The sequence below is a fragment of the Stegastes partitus genome, unplaced genomic scaffold (genome assembly GCF_000690725.1).
Source record: "Stegastes partitus isolate 25-593 unplaced genomic scaffold, Stegastes_partitus-1.0.2 Scaffold273, whole genome shotgun sequence".
Lineage (NCBI taxonomy): Eukaryota > Metazoa > Chordata > Actinopteri > Pomacentridae > Stegastes > Stegastes partitus.
The window spans coordinates 305239-332529 of NW_007578004.1; the positions used below are offsets into that span (position 1 = coordinate 305239).

The 27291-nt window shown below is 41.3% G+C and overlaps 1 protein-coding gene across 2 annotated transcripts in view; it reads left to right on the plus strand.

Annotated features, from left to right (window-relative positions):
* The first annotated feature begins 1925 nt into the window (after nt 1-1925).
* The window catches only part of LOC103357770 (FCH and double SH3 domains protein 2-like), a 61152-nt gene continuing 35786 nt past the window's right edge, over nt 1926-27291 (plus strand). Inside the window, exons 1-5 of one of the 2 annotated variants that reach the window (XM_008282468.1) lie at nt 1926-2126; nt 5051-5148; nt 11000-11045; nt 24510-24586; nt 27000-27144. In XM_008282468.1, the coding sequence (XP_008280690.1) occupies nt 2106-2126; nt 5051-5148; nt 11000-11045; nt 24510-24586; nt 27000-27144 (387 nt within the window). In that variant the 5' untranslated portion in view covers nt 1926-2105. Of the gene's footprint in view, nt 2127-5050; nt 5149-10999; nt 11046-20586; nt 21294-24509; nt 24587-26999; nt 27145-27291 lie in introns of those variants that run through there. The other variant, XM_008282469.1, reaches the window with a different exon arrangement.

A 27291-nucleotide genomic window follows, 5' to 3' on the forward strand; every position in this document is an offset into this window, starting at 1 on the left:
CTGCATTTTAATATAGTCTTTTTAAAGTATTTATCTTAGTTCATAAACTGAAATGCTCAGATTAGCTCAGTTCAAATATTGAGAGGTGGCTTTGAACCATTTGACCTTAATGTGATATCTGATATATGTGATAACTATATATCTATTGGAAATACAGACTGAGCCTAAGATCATCTTTGTCCTTTCTTCATTTTGGAGAAAATATAGAGAATTTTTTTTCCTTTTTGTGGTCATATTTTTTTCAGTTTTGGTTCCTCTTGACAACTGCATTGTACAAAGAGTAGTCCTGTGTATTTAGGAATACACCTTAATGTGTGGAATTGCATGCATAGACCTTGTAAATATGGGCAACACTGTAAATAAATCGAGGGTTTATAGTTTTTGCTTAATCTGAGGTTATGTATTTATAAATACAATACAAAGTTGTTGTTTAAAAAAAAAACAACAAAAAAAAAAACTAAGCCAAGGTTTTCAAAGATGTATTTCTTCTATAAATGTTTTGCAGATATACATGGATATACCAAGTATGTTTTGTAATCACACATACATCACATGTTGGATGTGGCAACTTGCTTCGTTGTGTAATTATTACTTTACAAGTACTCTAATTTTATTTTGAAAAGTACTCGGGAAGCAGTAGTTACCTTTTTGCAGACATGACCTCTTTAAAAGCAGAGGCTGTGGCTCGTCATGTGACCGAAGAGGACCAATCAGAGAGCAGGAACGAGCCAGTGGCTATTTTATATGCAGTTTGTGACCACAACACATTCCTACATTTTTATTGGCTGCAATACCAATAGTCAGTTAGTATTTAATATTAAAGAGTTTGTTTGTATGTAATAATATTACAATTAACCTTTTTTATGCAATACTACATATTACAAAAGTTTGCAAGTCTAATGTCAATGTATTGTTCAAGACCCTAAAATATTATGTATTATATAACATAGATGACTAAGTATTGTTGTTAAGACCCTACAATATTTTTCATTGTATATTAGTCAACAGAAAATTAAGCTAATTCAATTATTTTCAAATGAAGTAATCTTAATTTGTCATATTTTTAAAGAAAAAATGCCAAACAGTTCCTAGTTGTTGCATCTTTAATGAGTGGAATTTAAAGCTCTTCTGTCAAACACGATAGTAAATTGAAAGTTGTTGAATTTGATTTGAGTTTATTAAATTATTTCGAGTATTAAAAAAACACACAAAAACCTTTATTGGCATTTAAAATGTATATACAGTATTTAGATAATTAGCTTAGGTGATTAGTTAGCAAGGTGGCGCAGTTGGTAGCACTGTTGCCTCGCAGCAAGAAGGTTGCCTGTTCGCGTCCCGGTGTCACCGGAATCTTTCTGTGTTTGCATGTTCTCCCCGTGCAGCGTGGGTTCTCTCCGGCTTCCTCCCACACAGTCCAACAACATGTTGAGGTTAATTCTAAATTGTCCGTAGGTGTGAAAGTGAGTGTGCTTGGTTGTCTGTCTCTAAGTGTGTCCCTGCGATAAACTGGTGACCTGTCCAGGGTGTCCCCTGCCTTCGCCCTAAGTCAGCTGGGATAGGCTCCAGCCCCCCGCGACCCTAATGAGGATTAAGCGGCGGTGTATAGATGGATAATAGTGTTAGAGAATAATTGGCAGATTTTTGTACAACTGATTTTTTTTTTTTTAAAATATAGTAACAATAATAATAACAATAATAATAACAGATGCTTTCAATGTTAAATTATAAGTAACAATGGTATAATGTTTGCCTTGTTGTTACTCGCAAATTACTATTTCAGTTGTAAGATATTAACATTGCCTTTGTTCCAGTCTGTGGCTTGAGCAGCCTTTTATTTTGAAGAGTGCGCTGGGCTGGGTGTTTTATTATGAAGAGCGGCAGGAAGTGTGGGTGTGTTGTTGAGTGCTGCTTAACTACTGTGTTTTCTGTTCCCTGCGGCCACAGTGTTTTCAACGGGACTCAACTTACTACTTGCTGGACTTGATGGCCGCTTGACACAGGCTCAAATATTCCCCTCCCGTTATCCTTCGTTGGATACACTTGCAGAAAGTTTTCCAAACAAACTTTCGCCTTCTTTCGTGTTGATTTTATGTCCAGAAACGAGGATGCAGCCGCCGCCGAGAAAGGTGAGTTTTTTTCCCCCCGTTGTAGCCTCCGAAGCTAACGTTACTTCGACGAACTGGTGCATATTTAATGGTTGGAAATTTACGCTTTTGTTGCTGTTCGCCTGCTTTAAACGGTCAACTGCGTGTTTTATTCTGCGAATGTACCATAGTTAGTTATTGTAGAAGTTGAATTTGCGTCTTTAAATTGCAGCAAAGTGGGAAAACTTGTTTTTTTTTTTTTAGAAAGTCCCATGTGCCAGAGTTTTTTTTTTTTTTTTTTAGGGAGAATAGCCCGTTAACGTGCCCCGTTCCCTCTCGAGCGGGTCCTGTGAAAGACGTTCAAATGTCACAACAAAAATAGATTTCTTCATCGACAAAGTGCCCGCAGCTTTGAAACCACTTACATAAGTTAAAGAAATACCGTTACCGAGGTGTTGCGTTACACTAGTGATCCACCAAGCAACACTTATGTTTAAGTAAATATCACTTTGCTTCACCCTGGTCCGGCTTCAAGCTTAGTTTGGGGGGAGCAAAAGTATGAAATAGCAAGCCGAAAAGTTATTTAATGTTTTTTTTGTGTATGCCGATTTTACAAGTACATGTAAATTTATTACAAAAGTGCCCTGTTATCCCATGATCTAGGATATCTTTCTGTCTTTAGCTCTAAATTGACAGATTTTACTGAGCAGTTTAGTGCATTTTTTCCTTCTCGTGCAGCAAAGTCTGCTGGAGTAGGGGAAAAAAAACACTCGATGGCAAAAATAGAGCATTTAAAACGCAAAAGTAACCCACTAGGAGTAAATGTGTGCTTTGGTTTGAATTTTTTTTCTGTATCAGAGAAATAAACGTTAAAACACAAATCTCAGCAAAATCTGACCTCTGCAAAAAAATAATTTAAAAAAAGTCCATGTTGGATCATATTTCAATAACATGGCTTAACAGTACAAACCATTTCTGTCCCAGTACAGTTTGTAAATATAATTCTGTTAACTGTAGGCAAATAAATATATGATTTGGTAGTTTTTGATAAATAGCAAAAGTTATGTGAACTGCGTAAAATCTTTTATGTATCATAAATTGGTGTGTTACGATATCTAATGTGTCCTATATGAGGGCTGAAATAACACTAACACATTTTTAATACTCTTAAAAATACCATTAATAGACTCGTTGACATATTATTGGATGATTGCAGCTGCAGATATCTAACAAGCCCGGAGTTTAACTACTATTATAGCACTTTACAGAAAAAAGTGCATGACTTGCAGCAGCATCTTTCTAGATTTTAACCATGATTACATTAGGTCTTAATGAACATATAAGTTTGCTTCTGGCATAACATTTTTAAATAGTATTGTTTTTTTCACAACATAAAGCACACAATCCATAATTTTAAATAATTACGTCCTTCTTGTTGTTGCTCAGTTTTTGTGTCTAAGTCTGCTTATCTGGTGTTGTTGTTTTGGATGTGAATAATGGACCATAATCCAGTTCATAAAAGAAATAAGAAAGTAACAAAACTGTTGTCCTTGTTGATAACATACCGGGTTATTGGTAATGACACCTTGTTACTGCACTTTATACTTTATTTCACAGCCAACTGGAAACCCGGAAAGACTTGACTCTTGGCCAGCAAGAGCGAGTGACTGATAATGAATTATTATTGCTATCACCTGAATTCAAATGTAGGCTAAAGTTTCACATTGCCACTAAAGACACAAAATATATAATGTACTGAGTGAGCTTAAAAACAAGATGAGCAAAGATGCCCCTTCAAATATAGTCTTTGCATATTTATTTAGAGTAGAAGAAGCGCACTCAGATAGTCTATTTTCCTGCTTGACCCATGTGTTGTAGTTGTAATTTAGTACTTATATGACTATGAAAAAACGTTTGTAATCCTGGTTCCGTCTTACGCTATTGTCTCTGCAGCTCCAGCTGATGGATTTGGTTTGAATCAGGGTTGAAACTGGGATTGATGTGGTTCCCATCTATCCCTGTATTCCTTGTACTAAGTAAAACGTGCAACATTTTAACTTGATTGGAGTTAAAAACAACCATTATTTTCATTACTGATTATTCTGCCTGTTGTTTATTGTGTTTTAGTCCCTAAAATATTTTGAAAAACCCTCATCAAATTTCCTAAAACCCAAAAGTGTATCATCAAATCGCTTGTTTTATTTGAACAACAGCCTTAAGTCTAGAAATTTTAAGTTTACTAACAAATAAAACAAAAACAGCAAAAAGTGAATTGTTTCAGCTCACAACTTAATTTAGCAATTCCTTCAATGCATCAGCTTATTCACCTTTGTGTCACTTAATGTGCTGATTATTTTACTGACTGAAAAATGTTCAGTTTACTGTCATATATGCTGGCGCTTCTTGGCCAGGTCATGTTTGCAAATGAGAACTGGTTCTCAAACATTTTTACCTGGTAAAATAAAGGTCAAATAATAGATAGATAGATAGATAGATAGATAGATAGATCGATAGACAAAGAAAAAAGTCAAATATTAAAATCTGAGAAGTAAGAATTAGATTGTTGTATAAAAGAAAATGACCAAAACAATGAATCAAACATGAAACTAAAAGAAGATTAAGTTTAAATATTTTTTTTTTGTTACAATTATTTAGTGTGTTTGTGGCTCAAAGTTGAAATAATAAATTTAAACCAATCCCAGTTGATAGCAGTTAGACTTGCACTTTATTTCACGGTTATTTAGAAATGCTGAGGGGCCATCTCTCACCTGGCCACAGCTATTGCTTGATAATGACAGAGCTCATTTTCGCTAAAACAAAGCTCAGCTGAATCAACACATTCCTCCAGACATGTATCTCTGGGAAATACTTCATAGGTGCAGAAATCTTTTCTCTGTGCAGCAGAAGAAGATAGTTGTAACTTGCGAGATGTTTTCTAAAAAGAGGTGTTTTGTTCCCCTCTTCAGGTCCGGGTCACCCAGGAGCTGAAACACACTCATGCCGAGCAGATGAGCAGATTACAGATCAAACACCAGACAGAATGTGACCTTCTGGAAGACCTGAGGTGAGCAAACAGAGGTCGAGCTGCAGGAGAGTTGCATCGCAGACTGCCTAGTACCAAGATGACTTTCAGAAGAAACGGGACGTTTTCATACCAGTCTGTTAAGAATCCTCGTATGTGAAGATGATGCCACTTCCACGAAACACAACATAAATCCTACAACAGTCTGAATAGATTTCTTTGGTAGTGAGCATTATGATATTCAGAGATGGCTCTAACTCTTGGCCCATTTCTGCCATAAGAGATGCTGGAAAATCATCAAAAACTTGAGTTAATTGGTTGAATTATATGCAGGAAAAAACTCATTCAGCAATTACTTTGGCAGATAATGCAACATGACTTCACTGTTTTGTTTTGTTTTTTTACCCAAAAAACAACACAAAAACAATGTCAGAATAATTATTTAATTTTTGTTGTGGTTTGTATCAAACAAGCATGCTCCTTTACGTCTGAGAATATGATTTATATGCCAGACACCGCTGTAGCACCACACTTCACTGTTTGAAAGGTAATTGCATCAATAGTATATTGTGGCATGCTTTTATCAAAAAAGTTGCACATCCTCTAATTTGGATATTGCACTCGTTCATATGGCCATTTACATAATATTTCGGTTAATTCTCGACCCGCAGTTAATTTTTATTAACAAGTAACACAAATAATAGCTGCTGCATTAGCTGTCTTGTGAGCTCTGATGTGGATTGTTGCACTAAATTAAAACCTGTTTATGTGGCTGTCTTGCTTCCAGGTGGCTAGTTGCCTCCAGCTGTCTCATTGTGACTTGAATCAAAGTAAAAAAGGACCAATCTGAACTCTCAGTTTGTGTTAAAGAGGTGTTATGACTGCAAGAGGTGAATCCCCTTGAGTCTGTCCTGATGAGCTAATGCTAACTGGCCAGCTGTCTGCAGATATCTGGCTGATGCCACCAAGAGCAGATGAATTACCTCACAGACATTTTTACTCTCGCTTTTCTGAAAGTGATTGTAAAGCAGATGTCTGTGTTCTTGTTGAAGTATCTGATACTGACAGTCTGTAGCTGTGTGGGATTATTACATATGTCTTACAGACTGTCTAAAACCCTAGTAGTCAACTAAACATCCGTCGAGGAGAGGAGTCTTAGTTGACCAAGTTCGGATTGATCAGTTGGTTGCAGGAAGAAAAGGAAATTCAAACTCTGCAGAAACCGAATGCAGTCAGTCACATTATCCTTTACAGGGCTGGTCCCTGCATAGTAATTATATATGTTGGTAAAGACAAACCTAGGAAGGTAACATGCAAACTCAGGGCCAAGGGTTTTTTTGTTTTGTTTTTTTGACAGGGGCCAGTGTGGTGAGCAACATGTAGGATCCTTTGTTGTCTGTAATAATTAAAATACAGTGATTGCTGTCAACGCAAGGCACTAAATATTCAGTCAGCCTCCTGGTTCTTCCGACACATTTAGACACATTACTGCCTTATCTGGTGTTGCTGCTGCCAGCTTTTTGTTTGCGATGGTTGTATCTGTATTTTAAAGGCTCATTATTTGCTGCTTTTTAAAAATTTCTGTATACAGCAGCACATTGACAACAATTTTTCTCAATTATAACATTCTCTCTCTGCCTTGGAACTCATTTATTTTCTGATGCCCCCCATCCATCCATCCATCCATCCATCTTCTCCCGCTTATCCGGGGTCGGGTCGCGGAGGCAGCAGCCTTAGCAGAGCCGCCCAGACTTCCCGATCCGCACACACCTCCTCCAGCTCTTCCGGGGGGACCCCCAGGCGTTCCCAGGCCAGTCGAGAGACATAATCTCTGATAACCCTCTGATAATCTTTGATGCCCCCCAAAGATACATATTTATTTAGATAGTCAAAGTAATTTGATAAGTGAGCAACAGCAAGTCAATTAATGGCTTGAATTAAAAACTACTAGTATTTGGATGGGGGTTTCCTTAACACAGATGTAAACACATTTTAAATATGTTTTAGTTTTCCTGCATCTTTTTGGGTGATGCTTTCCACTTGTTCTTATTGGTTGAGAGTTTGGGAATAATCAGAAAGTTACTGGCCCCAACCAAGTATTGGTCTGGTACAGTGCCTCTAGGTAAACAGTGGTTTGTTATTGTTACACGCTGGTTTCTGTACAGATTATTCAAATGAGTTTTGACATGTTAGTTGGTGAGCTTTGAAGCTACAGTTATGTAAGGGTTGAGCTAGGTGAGGTGCGTTCCCTTGTTTCCAGTCTTGATGCTAAACTAAGTTCACGGACTGATGGCTACTGCTTAATTGGCACAGATCAATCATATAAAGCTTTAGTAATGCTGTAGTGTTGAACCTACGCTGTAGGTACAGCATAGCCAACACAAACTGCAACAAGTGTGATTGCTCTGCTTGTTTTACTGTGTGGCACATTGATTTGCACAAATGTAGTGCTTCTGTGAAACTAAACAAATAATAAGGCTGTAATTGTTTCTGGGTTGCTCATAATGCAAACACAAAACCCATTATTCTGCAAATTTAGCCGCATGCCATTGTCTTTTTTTTTAATAGCTCTAGCAGTCCGCGTATGGACCTAATTGGTTCCGATGTCATTTCTCTACTCTGTGTTGCAGTGTTTTTGTTAAAAGTAACTGTTGTTCAACATTAATTAGCTCCAGCTCCAACATGATCTGCTGCATTTCTGCCACCATTGCTTGAAGTACACAAAGAAACTCAACACAGTGGCGAAGAATCCCACAGCGAACTAGCATTTTTTTGGGTATAACTGCACAGTGATACAGCCAGACAAGTGCACAAGTATACATGCACATAACGGAGCCAGACACTTATGTAGGCCAAAGCATAGGATTGCATAGATTCAGCACAAGAGTATGAATCAAGTTTAAACCTTAGTCAGGAAATGAAAAAAGCGTATTTCCCACAATGTCACACTTTTTCTTTAAAACAACAAATAATGCAACACTTTTTGTAGCAGCTGGTGTTACAGTAGTACTCTCCGTTCAATAGTAGTTAGTTCAGAAAAAATATCTGCTACTGTGATTATGTAAATGCCCTTGAATATAATATGGCCCCTCTTTTTAAATGTAAATAAACAGAAAAACTGTTTTTTAATCATCAGGCTAATACAGAAATTTGGAGGCACCCTGTAGCATTTAAAGACAGGGTTAGACCTGTTTATTCATACCTGCAAAATGACAGAATGATCCGTTTTGTTTTCTTATCGTTTTAGAAGCTATTTAGTCGACATCATCTGTGTTTAATTCTCACCACGTACGCAAGTAAATATTTCCTCTTGATCTATTTCTAATGACCTGTGATTGTCTGAAGGTTGTTTGACAGGGTTTTCCACCATTTAAACTATCAGCAAGCTAGATCCAAAAATCAGAGTGGATTAGTGTTTAAAATTTGAGGATCAGGCAGAGTAAACACGAGCCTTAGAGACCCACAGGCAGCCTTAGTGCTGTGTTCAGATGTGTAGGCATTTTAAAGGTTGAAAAGCCAAAGGTTGCGGTTGTGTTTTCAGCCTTAGTGTTGGGTTGAGTTGACAGCTTACTGGCTCCCCGCTTCCTGTGTGTGGTTGGTGGCGAAGCTCTGGACCTCCAAACAGCTGGAAGTTAGGGTCATAGAGAGCTGCCAGATGTTCAGGTTGCCCTGAATTGTTCGTTGTGGGAGGCTCAGTAACTTTACTCCGCCAGGAACAATGTGAAACTCAACTGGTACAGAATTCGCAAGGGTCACTCCGCGATCAGGGACAAGAAATGATTCAGCAAACTGGAAGCTGCATCTGGTCGTCAGCAAACACTGTGTTTGGGAAAATGACAGGAAGGGAGCGCGGGGGTTGGTGGAAGAGAGGCAGCCTTGGAAATGCCGAGTAGAGGAAGAGAGGGAAGCTCCCAGGAAGTATGCCAGATTGTTTAGAGTCGGAGTGGAGCGTGGCAGTTGAGTCTCGACATGTTTAATGACTTAATGATGATTCTGCTGCAGTCAAGTTTTACCCAGGGCAATGACCTCTCTTCTTTTCTTAGACTTGGCATAAACTTTGCTCGAGTTGTCATTAACTTCCTGTTATTGTAAATAAAATGAACTCCAAAACTATTCAACACCAGTGTAAAAACAATACTTGCTGTCAAACCTCACATTTCTCAACACAGTTTATGATTTGTTTATGCATTTATGAAACCAGAAAAGCATCCGTTTGAAGTATTTCCAGTAAAAGTAGTAAGCGTTTCTCTGCATGAGTAAGAAACTGTAGTTTTGCATGAACATCTCTAAGAACGTAAGAATTACTTTAGCGACATCTGAAAACAAAAGACGAGGGATAGTAGGAGACGCGGGGGCTTGGTTTTTAAAGGCCGGCTTTATGTGAAGGAGAACAAACAGCATAAGTTAAAAACCGGCTGAAAGAAATGTACCCACCTATGACATGTATAAAGTCAGACTGACTGTGGATTGTGCCACTGTGTGTGTGTGTGTGTGTGTAGGTGTGTGTGTGTGTGTGTGTGTGTAGGCGGGTGGGTGGGGGATTATAAGTTCATATTGTTGTCTGTGCTGTTTTTATTGGTGTTGTTGGTCCTTTGTAAGCCCAACCAGGGACGGGAGTTGAAAATGAGCTTAATGCTATACACTCTATATGCAATACATAAGATGTTTTCTATGTAAAAATGCATGGTCCCTGATCAAATAAATAAATGAACAAAAAAAAAGTTGAAAAACTGACTGTAGCATTGTTATCATGCACATCCAAATGATCAGGACCACAGCCATGAAAACATTTGGAAATGCTTTACCATGTTGACTTTCTGTTGCATGTATGAGAAGGGGATGTTTACAATCCATGATGGTGTAGTTTTATTAGTTGAAATCATTTTATTCACTTAGAGATTTGCATTTAAATATCATTTCGCAGTTTTTCGCACAATATATGCAGTGATTTAAAGTAGGGGAAGACTGATTAGAAATTAAGACAAATAATTCATTTTTGGAACTGATGAACGTTGAAAAGACTGATGAAAAGATAAATCTTAGTGTCAAAAACTTGGAAAAACATAAACTCCAACACAAAATTTTGTTGAAATGTTTTGTTTCTTCATGTTTTGCGTATGTTTAATTAAAAGAGAGCTTTTTAATATTTACCCATAAGTGTTAATAGCCAATTACTTGTGATGTGAAGCCAGTGACATGATGTGAGTTTTGACTAGAGAAGTGGCTACATCAGAACATTTTAAAAGTTTGAACTTGAAATTATAAGAAAATTGTAGAAATTCACCAAATAAAGAAACAGATAGATGTGCTCTGTCTAAATTTTTAGAAGTCAACCTACCAGCACCTCTAAATCTCATGAATAACAAAAAACGTTCCAAAGAACTTCACAAATTTCCATTTGTGTGTTAATAAATAAATGAGCTTTAGAGTTGCTGGTACATCCAATACATTACTGTTGGACAAACCCAGGATAGCTCATATTCCTGTGCTTTGAGCGAAGCTGATCGCCTTCCAGCACTAGTGCCGCATTTAAAGCATAAAAGAATGAATAATTGCCGTCTTATCTAACTCCAACCGAGATCGTAAATAAGCACATTTCCTAAAAGTTAAAAATTTCAAAATGTCAATATAAACAAAAATGGTCAGAACATGTAAGTGCATATAAGAACTATTTTCAAAGATTATTTTGTTGGTATTAAGTGGAAAACATATGCCTTTCTTGACAAAGCACCACGATACAAACAAAAGAGGACACTCGACACATTGCCTTGACACACACCTCGACCACCCCTCTTTCTTTTTGTCTTAGATACATGCAGTAGATATGCTGGGTCCTTCTCCCCCTTAATTTTGCTTTGCTGTCATTTACATTCACTCTTTTTCTTCTCTTCAGGACCTTCAGCCAAAAGAGGGCAGCTGTAGAGAGGGACTACGCCCAGGTAAGTATATCTGAACTCTTTGTCATCTTTTTCACACCACTACAGATGCTCGTTAACATCATCGCTGCGCTGCCTTGTCATTTGTGTTGCTAAAAATAAGTGGGGTTTTTTTTTTGTTTTTTTTTTTACAATACAGCCCTCCAAAGACACCATATTGACAGTGGGATTGAGGATGTGGCACTAAGAAAGCTTTTAGTTCTCCTGTGGCCAGATAGCTCATGAATGGTAACTTGCCACAGAAAAAAAACACCACAACAGAGCGGGAAACGACATTCACCAGTGATCCACTGGCTCGTTTCCTCCTCGTTGTGTTGTTTTTGCCCGCAGCTTCCTGGAGACGTCAGTCGAATGTCTGAAAACCCCCTCTCTTCCCTCCTGGGTTCTGTTCAGGTTTTGCAGCCCTGTGAGGAATGTCCACCAGCACTGTGAAGAGAGGGGGCATGTCTGTAGTTATCCAACCAGCTCCCTTACATATCTGTTTGCTCATGTGCAGCTGGTGCTGAGGCCCGTTTATTGTGAAAAGCCTGTTGAATGAGCCAAACAAACTGAAACAGGATAAATCTGTTTCATGAACCCCACTGGAAGCTAAAGTGACCTCAAGTTTCCATCCAGATTTAGAGCAAGTATACAGGAAATCAACGAAAGAAGACCCTCTATTTAATGTTTAATTACTTGTCACTTAAACATCACAGAACCTTGATTAAGAGCTTAAAGTGAATGCACACTTTTGTTTGACAAAAAGTATAGACATCTACTTGATATACAGGGATACTTTGCAGATACTTCAGGACACTTTAAGGGCAATTTGATCCCTAAATTTCTGCCAGACTGTTTGTCAAGCAGTTTGAGGGATGTCACAACACCCAAATAATCACCTGATAAATCGTTGATTATTTAGGTTTCTGGCAAGTGTGAAATTTTGGTTTCCTGTCTTGTGGTTTTCACAGTTTTGTGGACTAGTTTCTGTCATGGGTGCTCCCAAAAGCACCAATACAGAGACCATTAGTTATTAGTAGTTCACAGTGCAGACATAAAGAGGAACTGTTGAGAAAAGCCGAGAGAGAAAGCATGAAAACAGGTCTAGTTTAGTGTGGAGGTGAACTTTATGTGGTAAATTAGGATAAACTTGTGTAACTCTTTCAATCCTGAGCAGTTTCTGGTCCTTAAATTTTTGTTATGTGAGTGTTGGTTGCAGCTGAGACACTTGTGGCTTCTTGGTTGTGCCAAGGAACCCAACATTTTTAGTTTTTTAAGGAATCTGGTTAGTGCAAAGGCTTTTTGGGGGGCTATTTTCTAAATGAGATGTAGAACAAAGGGATTTTATGAAAACATCATGATTTTAAGGTTAGATTTGGACGATTTGGACAATTCTTCAGATAAAACTGTAATAATAATAACATACTTTTCAAACTTGCTGCTGCAGTTTGGGGTATAGTCATTTAAATCTTAATTTTGAACCAAAATGATCTGAATCTAAACCAGGTTTAAATGCTAAACTTGCTCTGTCATGCAGCCCTCTGATACACACAATTAAATGTGTATAATATGGACCCATGGGGGAAAATTTGCATAAAAATTGAGTGAATCATACACCTTAAACTGATTATAGTCTTGTATCTCTGAAATGTATGTTTATTGCACTTGTACTTCATGTCTGTTTCTACGTTATTTATATTGCTCGGCCATGTCCGTGTTACTACATGACCCTGCGTAAAAGATTTACATCGTCTCAGAACAAGAAAAGAGAAGGAGAAGTATCACAGTAAACTTTGCACAGGAGTGAACCCCTCGGAGTGTTTTAAAACTATTATTTCAGTGATCTGGCAGAATTGTTTGTCTGTAATCATTACCATCAGTTAAATGTTTGGGCTCGTTTTTTTTTCGTGACACACACCCTCCAGGACTAAACCCTGATTGGCTTCCTCATCCATTAAAAATAGTCAGCATATGTTTGGTAGCTGAATCATCAGTGTAGTTATCAGCTGGTTTACGAGCCGCCTGGGAGAATAATCAGTTTTAAGATGTGAAAGTCTTTGCTGCATAAGCTTATGAGCACAAGATTATTTTATTGTGTACAACGCTGTTACTTGATGTTGAGGACTCGCCGAGCACATACAAATGCAGAATCCATCCATCCATCATCTATGCACCGCTTAATCCTGACTTGGGTCGCAGGGGGGCTGGACCCTATCCCAGCCGACTTAGGGCGAAGGCAGGGGACACCCATAGACTGTATAAAAGATGGCCGTAGCTACCGTGACGTCACTCGTTGGTTTCTGCACTGAGAAAATAATGCCAGGGTTTTGCTACTTCTTGGTTGGATTTTTGGAGCCAGTGACACAAAAATCGTCAGAGGGGGGCGGTGCCACAGGAGCAGTGATTGGTCAGACGGATTGAGAGGCAGGCCCTCTCTGCCCGCCCACATTTACTGCCTTCTGCTCGCTTCGTCTGTATCGTCGCTGCCGACTGTCAATCAAGCCAGCCACGCCCCTTGCCCCACAAAATTTTGCTGATTTTTAAAAAATTCAGTACTGATTTATTTTCAGATTGGCCACCTGATCTCTGAATTTGATTATGAAAACTAATAAGAAAAAAATCCTGAGCTGTAGGAATGCAGTATTTCGTGATCTGTGATCACTTCTTTTCCAATTCAAGTCTATGGGAGCCAGGGCTTTTTGGAGCCAGCAGTTCGCGGACGTAGGTTTCTGACACTTCCGGGTTGGCTTCATTTTTCAGGGCCAGTTGCTACATCCATCTTTTATACAGTCTATGGGGACACCCTGGACAGGTCGCCAGTCTCTTTGCAGGTCTACACTTAGGAACAGACAACCAAGCACACTCACATTCACACCTACGGACAATTTAGAATCACCAATTAACCTCAACATGTTTTTGGACTGTGTGGGAGAACCTGGAGAGAACCTGGAGAGAACCCACACTGCATGGGGAGAACATGCAAACTCCACGCAGAAAGATTCCGGTGGCGCGAACCGGCAACCTTCTTGCTGCGAGGCAACAGTGCTACCAACTGCGCCACCTTGCAGCCCCAAATGCAGAATGATGATGTAAAAACAGAAAGTGAAGCGTGTGAGTATCCAGTGGAGGGTTGAGATCAGCCTGCAGGCTAGCTTCTGTAACCCTGTGCATGTGTGTTTTATTAGATATGCATGCCCCGTTGTTGTGGTAGTCATCTTCACATGTTTAATAAACATGCTGAGGAAGTCTTCGTCAGAGTCGAATGAAGGCTATCTGGTGGTCTTTTGCAATGTTTGTGGGACTCATCAAATCCTAAACCTTCTTACATGGTAAAGTCAAATATTTAATTTAATTCAATTCAATTCAATTTTATTTGTATAACGCATGAATTGAGAAACAAAGTTACATTGGAACCTTAATTTATAGAGAAATTAGATTGTCAACGCTTTGATAATGGTGATGTGATCTATACTGAAGGGAATTTTTTTCAAGGAGCAGATGGGCAAAAAATAAAGATTGGTTGTCGAGCAGTTTGATGGATGTTACAACATCTGGTTATTCACCTGATGATTTATCGATTGGTTGGATTCTGGCAAGTGTGAAATTTTGATTTCCTATGTTACGGTTTTAACCAGGGGGGCCAGTTTCTGTCATGAGTTGCTCTCAAAAGTACCACTAGAGATCAATAATTGCACTTTATGTCAAAATGTGTTCAGTTTAACTGGAATTACAAACTAATTTCTGTCCATAGTGTAGATATAAAGAGGAACTAGGGAGAAAGCATTGTTTCAGTCTGCATGAGGACAGGACCAGGTTACTGTGGAGGTGAACTTTCTGTGGTGTATTGGGACAAACTTGTGTAACTCTTTCAATCTCAAGCAGTTTCTGGGCACTTTTTTCTCACTGTGGCCTGATTTTTCTTTGTAATATAAAGTCGTGCATCTCTATGAAAACCGCACAACCATTGCTAGAAGCAGAGAGAATTAAAAATAAAAATACTATTATACTATTATATTTCTTAGATTTTTATTTTGGGCTGCAAGGTGGTGCAGTTGGTAGCACTGTTGCCTCGCAGCAAGAAGGTCACCGGTTCGCGTCCCGGTGGGGGCACCTGGATCTGTCTGTGTAGAGTTTGCATGTTCTCCCTGTGCAGCGTGAGTTCTCTCCGGGTTCTCCAGCTTCCTCCCATATTTTAATGCTAAAACAGTTCATGATTAATGGCTAAAATAATCCTTAGGTTAATTGATACTGAAAATAATTGTGAATTGGAGTTTTGAATTGAAGGAAATGTCTTCATCGGCTGCCTTATTAGTTTGTCTGCGTTGTGCTGCCTGTTAGTTATGTGATCAATTAGACACCCGCTGCCAATAGTTGAATCAAAGTGGGTCAGAGTGTCTCTGGAACACTTCGTCCCCTTTGGTTACACCCGCCTCTTTTCCTTTTTTTCCCCAAATCGCTTCTCTTTACGCACCTTTTTCTGGGTCTCTTACACCTGCAAGCTGCTTTAACCATTAGCTGATTGCTATTCGAATCACATGGTATGATAAAATGTCCTCCTCTGTGTGGCTCTTCCTCTGCCGTCCTCGCATCCCTCCTCCTCCTCCTCCTCCCCTTCCCTTGTTCCCATCACACTATTCAGGCGTGTCCGCTAGGCCTGCTCAGTTGGCGGTTCTCTCTCTATCTGAAGCCCACAATGGCTGGGTCTGTAGCAGCCTGGAAGCTTTGGCACCGAGACCACCAGGACCAACGAGTTCAGAGCCCCGGCCGAGCCCGCCTCAGGACCACATAACAGGGCCTGTCTTTTCACAGCGGACAGAGGAAGGATAGATGGGCTCATTTCCTTGATGGGCACTTCAGTTACTTGCCACAGGCCACAAAAAACAAATAAAAAGCGGTGTGTCTTTTTTAAAACAAGTGTAACATTAAGTGGAAAGGCAGCTTGTATCTGAAGCAGCAAGTGAAATTATTTCTCTGGACTCTTTTCTGTTCATGAGGATGAACACAAAGTCCTGTGATTTTTACTAAATAAGACATTTAAAGAGATGGAATAGACCTTTTTTCATTCATAATGAGTATGTAGCTGTGCAGTAGCTATTTTCTAAATGTAAGTTTGCTAATTTCTCAAATCCATCATCACCAGGGTGCATACACACTGTTTATAACTCACTTTTTAACCCCAAATCTTTCACTGCATCTTACTTGCAATAACCCCTCCACATTGGTAAGTTCTTAACATATTCAGAAGCAATCAACAATATAATTTATGACACCTTTTCATGCGGAAAGGGTTTTCAAAGGGCTTTACAGACAAATGTATATATGTAGACTAGATGTAAATATATATGTGATTACTTCACAAAAGTACAGTCTTTAGCTTACTTTTAGAAAATGTCTATTTTGAGGTAATTGATATTTAACAGGAATAAAAGTGCAGTTAAATATTTTGTTAGGGAAAAATAGCTCTTCTTTGGCTGCATTATAAGGCAGTATTTAGTTTTAGTTTGTTCTTTTTTTCAGTTTACCTTTTTTTCTCCGTTCAGTTTCAGCACTTAAATTCTGCTCTGACAACCGGTCACAGCACAGGATGTTTTTCATTTCTTATGTGTTTTTTGTCATAGTTAGTTTTTTTCCTTTTGTTTGTTTGCGTGTTTGGTTTTTACATTTAAATTTGGTTGGTGCCTCAGGACCTAAAGCATTGTTCTCAACCATGTTTTGAGCCACAGTCTTAACAATAAGACAGTCTAGATTAGATTAGATTAGATGAGATTAGATTAGATTAAATAGAACTTTATTGATCCCTTTGGTAGGGTACCTCAGGGAAATTGTTGTATGAGCAACAACAAAACACAACATTAGATTAGTAATAATAATAACAACAACAATAATCGATACAGTAACAGTGCCAAAGTGCCTAAATATTGCACACAGTCCAGTGATAGAGCATGATGCTCTATCTCACCCCAATGTCCTCACTCCTCACCCCTCGCTCCCCACCTCTCCCCGCTTGATGCTCCTCTCCCTCCCCCCGAGCTCAGAGTTGAACAGTTTGATGGCTCGGGGGGGACAAAGGAGTTTTTGGTCTTGTTAGTTTTGCACCTGGGTAGGAGCAGCCTTTCGCTGAACTGGCTCCTCTGGGCGATGATGACAGTGTGCAGAGGGTGGCTGGCATCGTCTATGATGGCCAGCAGTTTGTTCAGTGTCCTCCTCTCTGCCACTGTCACCAGGGAGTCCAGTTTCATGCCCACTGCAGAGATGGCCTGCCTGATTAATTTGTCCAGCCTCGATGCGTTCCTTTTTGATGTGCTGCTGCCTCAGCACACCACGGTGTAGAAAAGGATGCTGGCAACCGCCGACTGGTAGAACATCCGCAAGAGTTTCCTGCAGATGTTGAACGACCGGAGCCTCCTCAGAAAGTACAACCTGCTCTGTCCCCTCTTGTACAGGTAGTCTGTGTTGCATGTCCAGTCCAACTTATTGTCCAGCCACAGCCCAAGGTACTTGTAGTTTTGTACAAGTTCAACCTCATGTGCCTCAATCAGAACTGGTCGTGGGCATGGTCCAGATTTCCTGAAGTCTATGACCAGTTCCTTTGTCTGTGAGGCGTTGAGCTGCAGGTGGTTTTCTCTACACCAGACAGCAAAGTCGTCCACCAGACTCCTGTACTCACTCTCTCTGTCATCCTTGATGACACCCCATGATGGCTATATCATCTGCGTACTTCTGTATGTGGCACAGCTCCAAGTTGTAACAGAAGTCCGAGGTGTACAGGGTGAAGAGGAGAGGGGCCTGCACTGTCCCCTGAGGGGCCCCTGTGCTGCTGATCACAGTGTCAGATGTGGTGTCTTTCAGTCTGACATACTGTGGTCTGTCAGTGAGGTAGTCGGAGATCCAGTCCACCAGGCACGAGTCCACTCCCATCCTTTCTAACTTTCCCCGCAGTAGCGGGGGCTGGATGGTATTAAAGGCACTTGAGAAGTCCATAAAAAGAATCCTCACAGTGCCACTTCCCTTGTCCAGGTGTGAGTGGGCTCGATGGAGGAGGTACAGCACAGCATCCTCCACCCCAACTTGGTAGGCAAATTATAGAGGGTTGAACCTGAGGCCTGAGGAGGTGGAGGGGGAGCCGCTCCAGCGTCTTCATCAGGTGTGAAGTGAGTGACGGCAGGTAGTGACCGGTTGGTAGTCATTCAGCTTTGATGTTGAGAGGGAGGCACACTGAGGGAGGGGGGAGGGGGGACTGCAGTGAGGGTGAGGGTGAGGGTGGGGGGGTCATGGGCTGGTCAAACCGATTGAAGAAGGCATTCAGATTGTTTGCCTCCCCCACCATCCGCCCTGCTGTTCTGGCTTCTGTTCGGAAGCCCGTGATGGTATTCACACCCTGCCAGACCTCCCTCATGTTGTCCCTCAGCTGCTGCTCCACCTTCCTCCTGTAGGTGTCTTTGGCCTCTTTCAGGTACAGCTTCACCTCCCTCTGTGATGCTCTGATTGCCTCCCTGTCTTTGTTCCTGCAGGCCACCTTCTTCCTGTTGAGTGCAGCATTGACCTCCTGTGTTACCCAGGGTTTGTTGTTCAGGTTACACGAACAGTCTTAGCAGGAGAGACTACATCCACACAGAAGTTCAGGTAGTCAGTCAGGCAGTGGGTCAGCCCCTCAATGTCCTCGCCATGGGGGGAAAACAGAACATCCCAAGAGGTGGTTTCCATACAGTCCCTCAGGGCCTCCTCCACCTCAGGAGACCACCTCCTGATGATGCATGTTGTGGCCGGCTGTCTTTTGACCAGAGGGGTGTACTGAGGCTGTAGGAGGACCAGGTTGTGGTCTGACTTCCCAAGTGGGGGGAGGGGGGTGGCTCTGTATGCGTCCCCTACATTAGCATGCAGGAGGTCGATTGTCCGTTTTTTGGTGGGGGCAGTTCACAAACTGGTGGAAAGCAGGCAAGGCAGAGTTCAGTGTGGCGTGATTAGAGTCCCCAGAGACGATGATGAGTGCCTCTGGATGTTGTGTCTGCAGCCTTGCTGTGACTGTGTGAATCTTCTCACAGGCAGCGGCTGCATCGGCACGCGGGAGGATGTATACACACATCACGATCACGTGACTGAACTCTCGTGGCAAGTAAGATGGCCGCAGGCTAACAGCTAACAGTTCTAAATCCCGACAACACAGAACCACCTTGACAGAAACGTGACTTGGGTTACACCAGCGGTTGTTAACGTACATAATGAGACCCCCACCTCTGCTTTTTCCGCATGCTTTCGTGTCTCTGTCCGCTCTCACTGTAGCCCGGCAGGTCCACGTTAGCGTCCGGTGTTAGCTAGGTTAGCCACGATTCCGAGAGGATGAACAAGCTGCACTCCCGGTAGATACGCTGGTTGATCAGCACCGACAGCTCATCCATGTTGTTCTGCAAGGCGTTTACGTTTCCCATAATTACCGTCGGGATTGATGGTTTGAAACGCCTCCAGTCTGTTAGCCTAGCCTTCAGCCTAGCGCCAGCCTTGCTACCCTGGTAACACCTCCTCAGCTCAGCTGGGATATGATGTCGTATTCCATAGGCTTTAGAGCCAGTCAGTCTCAAGAAAAAATGAGGTTCCTGGCTCCTGTGGGTGATTAAAAGTTATAAGTATCCATAGAATATGTAAAAACAAAAAGAAAAGTAGAAAAATATCAAAAATTATCTAAGAAAAACGAGGGAAAAAAACACTCGATGTTGCGAAGCAACTAGAGAGGCAGCCGTCTCCTGCAGCGCCCGTTAAGAAAAGAAAAACAAAAAAACAGTCTTTCATGAAGGCTGTTTTATCATATCTCAGTGTTTCCCAGAGGGTGACAATTTACTTCTGGTAAATGTGCATTCAATGTGCACTTCAATGTGCCTGCAGAGACTTATGCAGGCAACCCTAACCCTAACCCTAACCCTGGACATCCTCTCTTGTACTTTTGTACTCCAGCCGAGACCAGGGAATGCAACCAGGGGAACAATGGCCTCTTGCCTTACAAGTCTTCCCTTCACCAATTCCAAAACCTAACCCTAACCAAAAAAAACACATCAGAAATCACCCAAGTGGTTTACAAGATGACACTAACCTACAACAAGGTGAACGGAGAGCAATGAAAACGTGCGACGGCCAGTGCATTGCCTTTACTTCCTACCCCAAACTGCTTTGTCATTGGGCACGGCAGGGGAAGCTATCGAGACAGATTTGAAAAACCTAACCCTAACCCTATCCCGTAGCCCTACCCTAACCCTAACCCTAACCAGGTTGTTTTACTGAACTGCAAATTATCAATGTTTCCTTTAGCCTCATGTGCATTGTTGGACACTAGCGAGGCAGCTGTGCACTGAGAAGCCTCTGGTCTCCACTCAGTTATTGCAGCACTGCAACTTAGACAGATGTGTGACCAAATCACACTGATCACACAGAATACCTGCCAGTCCACAATACAATCAGCTGTGGAAGCTTCATGTTGTAATAGCGTTGGAGCTGACAAGCTAAGCTGTAAGTTAGGGATATTGTGAGAGACTCAGTGAATTTCATACAGTCTTTGTTTCACTTCAGAGTTTTCTGGGACAGGGAGGCTATTGTATTGGGGTGATAGACACACCTCATTTTGTGTTTTCCATGTAATGGTCTCACTGTGTACAGTGTGCCTTACATATTGGGGCCAGTACCAAAAAACTAAAAGACAACCCTTTTCAATGTGGCACCAATTTCAACATTCTGTGGGTATAAAAAGCTGATATTGTCAGTAAGTCATTTCAAGTTCATCGTTCAAAAAGCCATGAACACACAACGTCACTTAACGGACGAGCAGTGCCACCTGGCCATAGCATGTCTTCGAGTCGGTAGCAGGCAGTCTGATGTTGCTCGTGAACTTGGTGTGTCTCAAAGTGTCATCAGCAGACTTGCATCAAGACACAGAACTACTGGTACAGTTCGTGACAGACCCAGGAGTGGGGCCCCAAGAGCCGACCGACCGCAACGATGACCAGTACCTCAGGACCTATGCACTCAGACATCGCTATGCGAGTGCCACAGAGCTGCAGTCCCGTTTACGAGATGTGAGGGGTACTCGGGTTTCCAGACAAACCATTCGCAACCGACGACCGTTGCAGGTGACTCCACTGACACCAAGACACCGCGGTGAACGTTTGCAGTGGACACAAGACCATGTGACCTGGACAATGCAGCAGTGGTCTACCGTCCTGTTCACTGATGAGTGTCGAGTCACCTTGCACAGAAATGATGGTCGTCAGCGTTGCTGGAGAAGGCGAGGTGAGCGATATGCCGATATGAGCGATATGAGGTTAACATGGTCCCCAGGGTTCACTTTGGTGGAGGAGTTGCAACAGTCTGGGCAGGCATCACCAGCCAGCGCAAAACAGATTTGGTTTTTGTAGATGGCTCAGTCACTGCACGTTCCTACCTCAGAGACATCATAGAACCCATCATCATCCCCCAGTTCCGCCAGCACACCCCCAACTTTCTGTTCATGGATGACAATGCTCCACCACATCGTGCCAGAATTGTCACAACTCGACTTCAGGAAGTCGGGAGTGCCGCATATGGTATGGCCAGCAATGTCCCCTGACCTGAACCCCATAGAGCACGTCTGGGACCAGCTGAAGAAGAGACTGGATGACCGTACTCCATCCCCACGTTACCTGGCAGAACTGCGTGTAGCGCTTGTGGAAGAGTGGACCGCATTGCCTCAGAACAACATCATGAGGCTAGTGAGAAGCATGAGACGTCGCTGTCAAGCTGTCATTGCAGCAAAAGGTGGAAACACCCGCTACTGACATTGTCATTTTTTGTTATTTGGGGCTATCCTTGTTATTGTTTAAATTTTGGGGGTAATATTAAACTAATGAAAATTCATTCATTGTTAGTAATATCAAAGGGAACTTTTACTTCCATCCATCCATTATCTATACACCGCTTAATCCTCACTAGGGTCGCAGGGGGGCTGGAGCCTATCCCAGCCGACTTAGGGTGAAGGCAGGGGACACCCTGGACAGGTCGCCAGTCTATCGCAGGGCCACACGTAGAGACAGACAACCAAGCAGACTCACATTCACACCTACAGACAATTTAGAATCACCAATTAACCTCAACATGTTTTTTGGACTGTGTGGAAGGAAGCCTTGGAACCCAGAGAGAACCCACGCTGCACAGGGAGAACATGCAAACTCCATGCAGAAAGATTCCGGTGCCCCCACCGGCACGCGAACCGGCAACCTTCTTGCTGCGAGGCAACAGTGCTACCAACTGCGCCACCCTGCAGCCCGGAACTTTTACTTATTTCATTAAAATTCAGACCAAATAGGAAAAGCACTCGTGTAAATAACAATATCCCTAACTTATTGTGAGTAGTGTAAATTGTATTTTGGAGCAATTTCTGTAAACATCATGTAAAGTCAAAGAGCTTAACAATAACAGGCCACCTGAGTGATGACACATGCTGCCTCTCTTTCAGGGATAGCATTAATCTTCTTTATCTGTCAGTGAATTCTGAAGTAACTTTGTAAACTTTCTGCCTTTTTATGTGGATTATTTATACTGTCACATACAGCAATGATGTGCTGAGTATTTTTGGATACCAGTGCAAACAAACGTTGTAATAGAAATTTGTTAACATGTCACTCCTATTTAGCAAACATTGCATACTAGATACAGTGTGCAATAGACATAACTTAACTGTAATCTCATATTCTAAGAAACTATACAACACTGTGAATGAGCCTATTTTATTGAATTTTTTATATGAGATGCATTTACAATCATGACTGTAATTTTCTCATCACGCTGCAGAGAAAAGATCTGCCTCTTAAGTCGAGAGGTCTTAGACATTATATAATTGTCAGAATTCTATGAATATTTATATATATTTATAAGATATTAAGTATATAAGGATATATATTAACTATATAAGGATATAATTGCAATTAAGTTTTAAAATGCAAACTAAGCCAACAGAAACACTATTATATATCTCTTGCTCTTCTGCTTACTGTTGTCCCATTTTAATTAAATATCACATATGAATATAGCCATTATTATACATGTCTTGTCATTTGCATGGACTTCATGTGTTATTTATTGAGTATTTTAAAAGATAAACTTTATAAAGTGTTTAGCAGAAATGCAGCAGAGACACAGAAGTTATACTGTGCAGCTTCTTGCACAACTCCAGCTCCAAAGACCTACAATTCCCATAAACCACCTCGACAGCATCCATTCGCCCACATCTGTCTCATGTTAGTAGTTTTGTTGTTCGACTTATTGAAGTTTAAACCAAATAATTATGGTTATGATTCCTTTTTCCCAACAACTTCTGAATGTGATAATCTTGGCTTAAACCTTTGAGCACAAACAAAATAATTTTATACTTTAGTACAAAGCAAAACAGGTCAATTAAGCCAATTAGTGGTAACATTTATGAGTCTGCATAATTGTTAGTCAGTCCTGCTTGGATTATCTGTTCAGTGCTAAAAATATATCAGCTTCCTTCCTGTCAGTTTAGTACATACAACATCTCTGACATACCAAACATACACATTTTTTCCTGCTGTTCATTCTGTCCTGCTATTTTAGTTATTCAAAGGTTAACCTCACTGTTGGCTGTGGTGGAGGAACCTGATATATCTTCACGGGTGAATGTGGGCTAAATAAATAACATTTTTCAGCTAAAAAATGAGCCTACGTCAGCATAAAAACCAGAAAGTGAGCCAGCTTCCAAACTAGGCTGTGGCTAACAGGTGAACGAGTCCATGCAGTGTTGAATCACAGTGAAATCTTTCTACAACGTACCAGAAATGACTTTTTAATGAGCATGGATTTTAAATCTGTGGGATCTATCTCATTCTGCTGCCGCGAATGTTGGGTGTTTATTAAAGCTGTCATGCATCCATTATCTATACACTGTTTAATCCTCACTAAGGTTGCGGGGGGGCGGGGGGGCTGGAGCCTATCCCAGCCGACTTAGGGCGAAGGCAGGGGACACTCTGGACAGGTCGCAGACAGACAACCAAGCACACTCACATTCACACCTACAGACAATTTAGAATCACCAATTAACCTCAACATGTTTTTGGACCTTGTGGAAGGAAGCCAGAGAACCCACGCTGCACGGGGGGAACATGCAAATTCCACGCAGAAAGATCCCGGTGCCCCCACTGGGACGCGAACCGGTGACCTTCTTGCTGTGAGGCAACAGTGCTACCAACTGCACCGCCTTGCAACCCTTCAAAGCTGTCATAGAGAAGTTTATTTTTCCTGACTTGCCTCTGTCTGCACCTGGAGGACAAAATAAATTGTGTCTCCTGAGTCTCTTCAAGTGTCTGTCTTCATGGCAGTGGTTTATAAGACAAGGTCAGCGAGGGTCACCGTCTTCTGAGCATGTCCCATATAAAGCTGAGACACAGGAAATGTGACCCTGCGTCAAAGGTGTAAGGTCGTCCACACTTATGTCTCTCACTTTTTCTCTTCCAGGCTCTGCAGAAGTTGGCAAATCAGTATCTGAAGAGGGAATGGCCAGAGAGTGTGACAGAAGAACAAGCAGATCACAGGTAAAGTCTGTTCTCCATTCAAAGAGAAGCTTGTTTGCACTATTGCGAGGAATCTTTTTGTTTTTATTATATTATCTAAGCAATAATTTGGAGTAGGGATGCACATTTCTGGGCAAAATAAACTTATTACTCCACAGATCACAATTTTCTCCAACGACCCTTTTAGTAACATTGGGATGTGTATCGCAGCCCATATTCTCTTCTTCCAGATACTATGAATACTATTTTCTATCAGTTCAGTAACTACATCAGCTAAATGTAATTATAATCAAAGTTGAAGTTGTTAACGTAAGCTGCTTTCATAGTGTTTAATCCAGTGTTCATGCAAACCAACTTTTCCAAAACTGTGGCATCACGCTTGCTGCACTTGGGGCGACACATATGCAGCCACATTCCACACATGTGCTCTAGAAAATTTGATCAGCTCCTGACAGCTAAAAATGCTGCTAAAAAAGCTGATTTCTATTGTTTGTTTGTTTCAACAGCATTAAAATAACAGAAAGAGCAAACATTTTATAGCAGTTTAACAAGAATAGGACCGAAGATTGTCAGATTTTTGGGTTGTGGAGACTTTGAATTGACCTCAGGGTTCCAGATCTTGGTTGCCTTGTGAGGCAGCTGGATTCCTATGAGATTTGCAAGAGCATGCAAGAATCCGTCTCACCAGCCTTTCCTATGAGGAAATACTGGCAGCTATGGTATGTTTTAGGTGTGCGTTAGCCCTTGATATATAGTCAAAGAACAGATGGTTCATCCAGTCACCTATGTTGTAACATATATTTTGAAAGTGCTGTCCTTTGTCAGACAGTTTCGTAGCATGACTTCTGAGATCGTTCAGTGTAACAAACCATCTGGTTTGGTTCTCAAGCAGACATACCTTTGAATATGTGGGAAGTCACAAGTGTGTAGTCGTTTTGAAAAGCTGGGTGTCACACAAAAGAGTGTAAATATCTCAGGATCTTGTTCCTGAGTGACGGGAGAGACGAATTGGTGCAGCATCAGCAGTAATGTGAACGTTGTACCAGACCTTCATGGTGAAGAGAGAGCTGACCTAGAGGGTCAAACTCTCGATTTACCCGTTGAGCTACGTTCCAGCTCTCACCTATGGTCAAAAGCTGTAGGTAGTGACTGAGAGAGAGAGAGAAGTCGCAGATACAAGCAACCGAAACCAGTTTCCACAATAGGGCTCACCCTCAGAAATACCATGAAGAGCTTAGACGTCCAGAAGGAGCTGAGAGTAGAATTGCTGCTCCTTTGCACCAGAAGGAACCAGCTGAGGTGGTTCGGTTATTTGATTAGGATCCCCTTTGGGTGACTTCCTTTGAAAGTTCTCCAGGCAACTGGGAGGAGACCCCAGGGTAGACCCAGAGCCTGCTGAAAAAAATTACAAATATCATCTGGCATGGGAGCCCTTCAGGATAATCCAGGGAGGGAGAGCCATCTGGAATGACCCGCTGAGACCTGACTCTGGATAAGTGGAGTAAAATGGGTGGAGGGTGGTCATACAAATGGGGAATGAGATGGAATATGAGTTAAAAAGAGGAATAATGGCATACACTTTGAGACTGTCTCTCCAGGGAAACATCCATCGTGTTGCATTAGGTGATTCACATGAAAAGTGTCAAAAATAGTTAATAAAAGAAAGCTCATCTCTGGACAGCTGACCAGTCACGGCCTGAAGTGTGAATGTTTCTGTTTCAGGAATTACTGCAGAAATTGACAAGGGAGGGGGTTTTCAATGTTGTCTGACCATAAATCCAGTCTGTAGGGGCAGACATGATAAAGTCATTACTGCTCAAAAAAAAAAAACCCAAGATGTTTTGCTTGTGTTTTATTCAATAGTTCAGCCTGACTGCAAATGACATTATGGGCAATCCTTCATATTTTTTTAAACAAAAGTGCCAAAAAATTGTAAGATCCAACTTTTCAAAAGTCACACATAGTAGTAACCTTAGGATCTCGAGGTTTTTGGTTGAGGATTCAAAGATGTCACCTAGAACTGTGAACTGTGGCAAATTCTAATACACATCTATCATTATTCTGTGTCACTTCTAAACAAAGTGATTATTGACTATTCATTAAACAATCTGATTAACCCATACTGAGATGTTGCAGCCCTACATGTTAGCTGTATTTACAGTGATGTCAAGCTCCTTCTTCCACATTCAGTAGCCCATACTAATTATTGTTGATGTAGCTTAGAGAGAAATTAGGAGCGTTTGTTTTAATGCAATGGGTCTTCCTACTAATGTAAACACAGAATTGCGTTCACATAGAGCCTTGAGCAGAGATCATTATCTTATTATGTTTAGCTGTGCAGGCCTAGCTCAATGGCTAATCACTTAGCATTCATTAGAGCAAGAAAATGTCTCACTGTTAAAATCCTGTGTGTTTGTATTTGTGTTTGGTTTAGGAACATGTATTGTGTATGGAGGGCCTATTTGGAGGGCACAGTCCAGACCACCCAGTCTAGAATCAGCACCTGCGATAACTACAAAGTCCAGGTCGCCGATCCAGCCAAGATGGCACGACTGCAGAAGGAGCAGCAGCTGAGGAAGGTAATGAAGATCAGTCTCACAACTCTGCTCAGGTTTCACTCACCTCTGTCCTTAAAACTCTGTGCACATCTGCACTGATGAAAGTCAGGATGTGTGCCTTTGTTTTCTAAAGGGCAAAAGGGAAGTTGGTCTAAATCTGATGTGTAG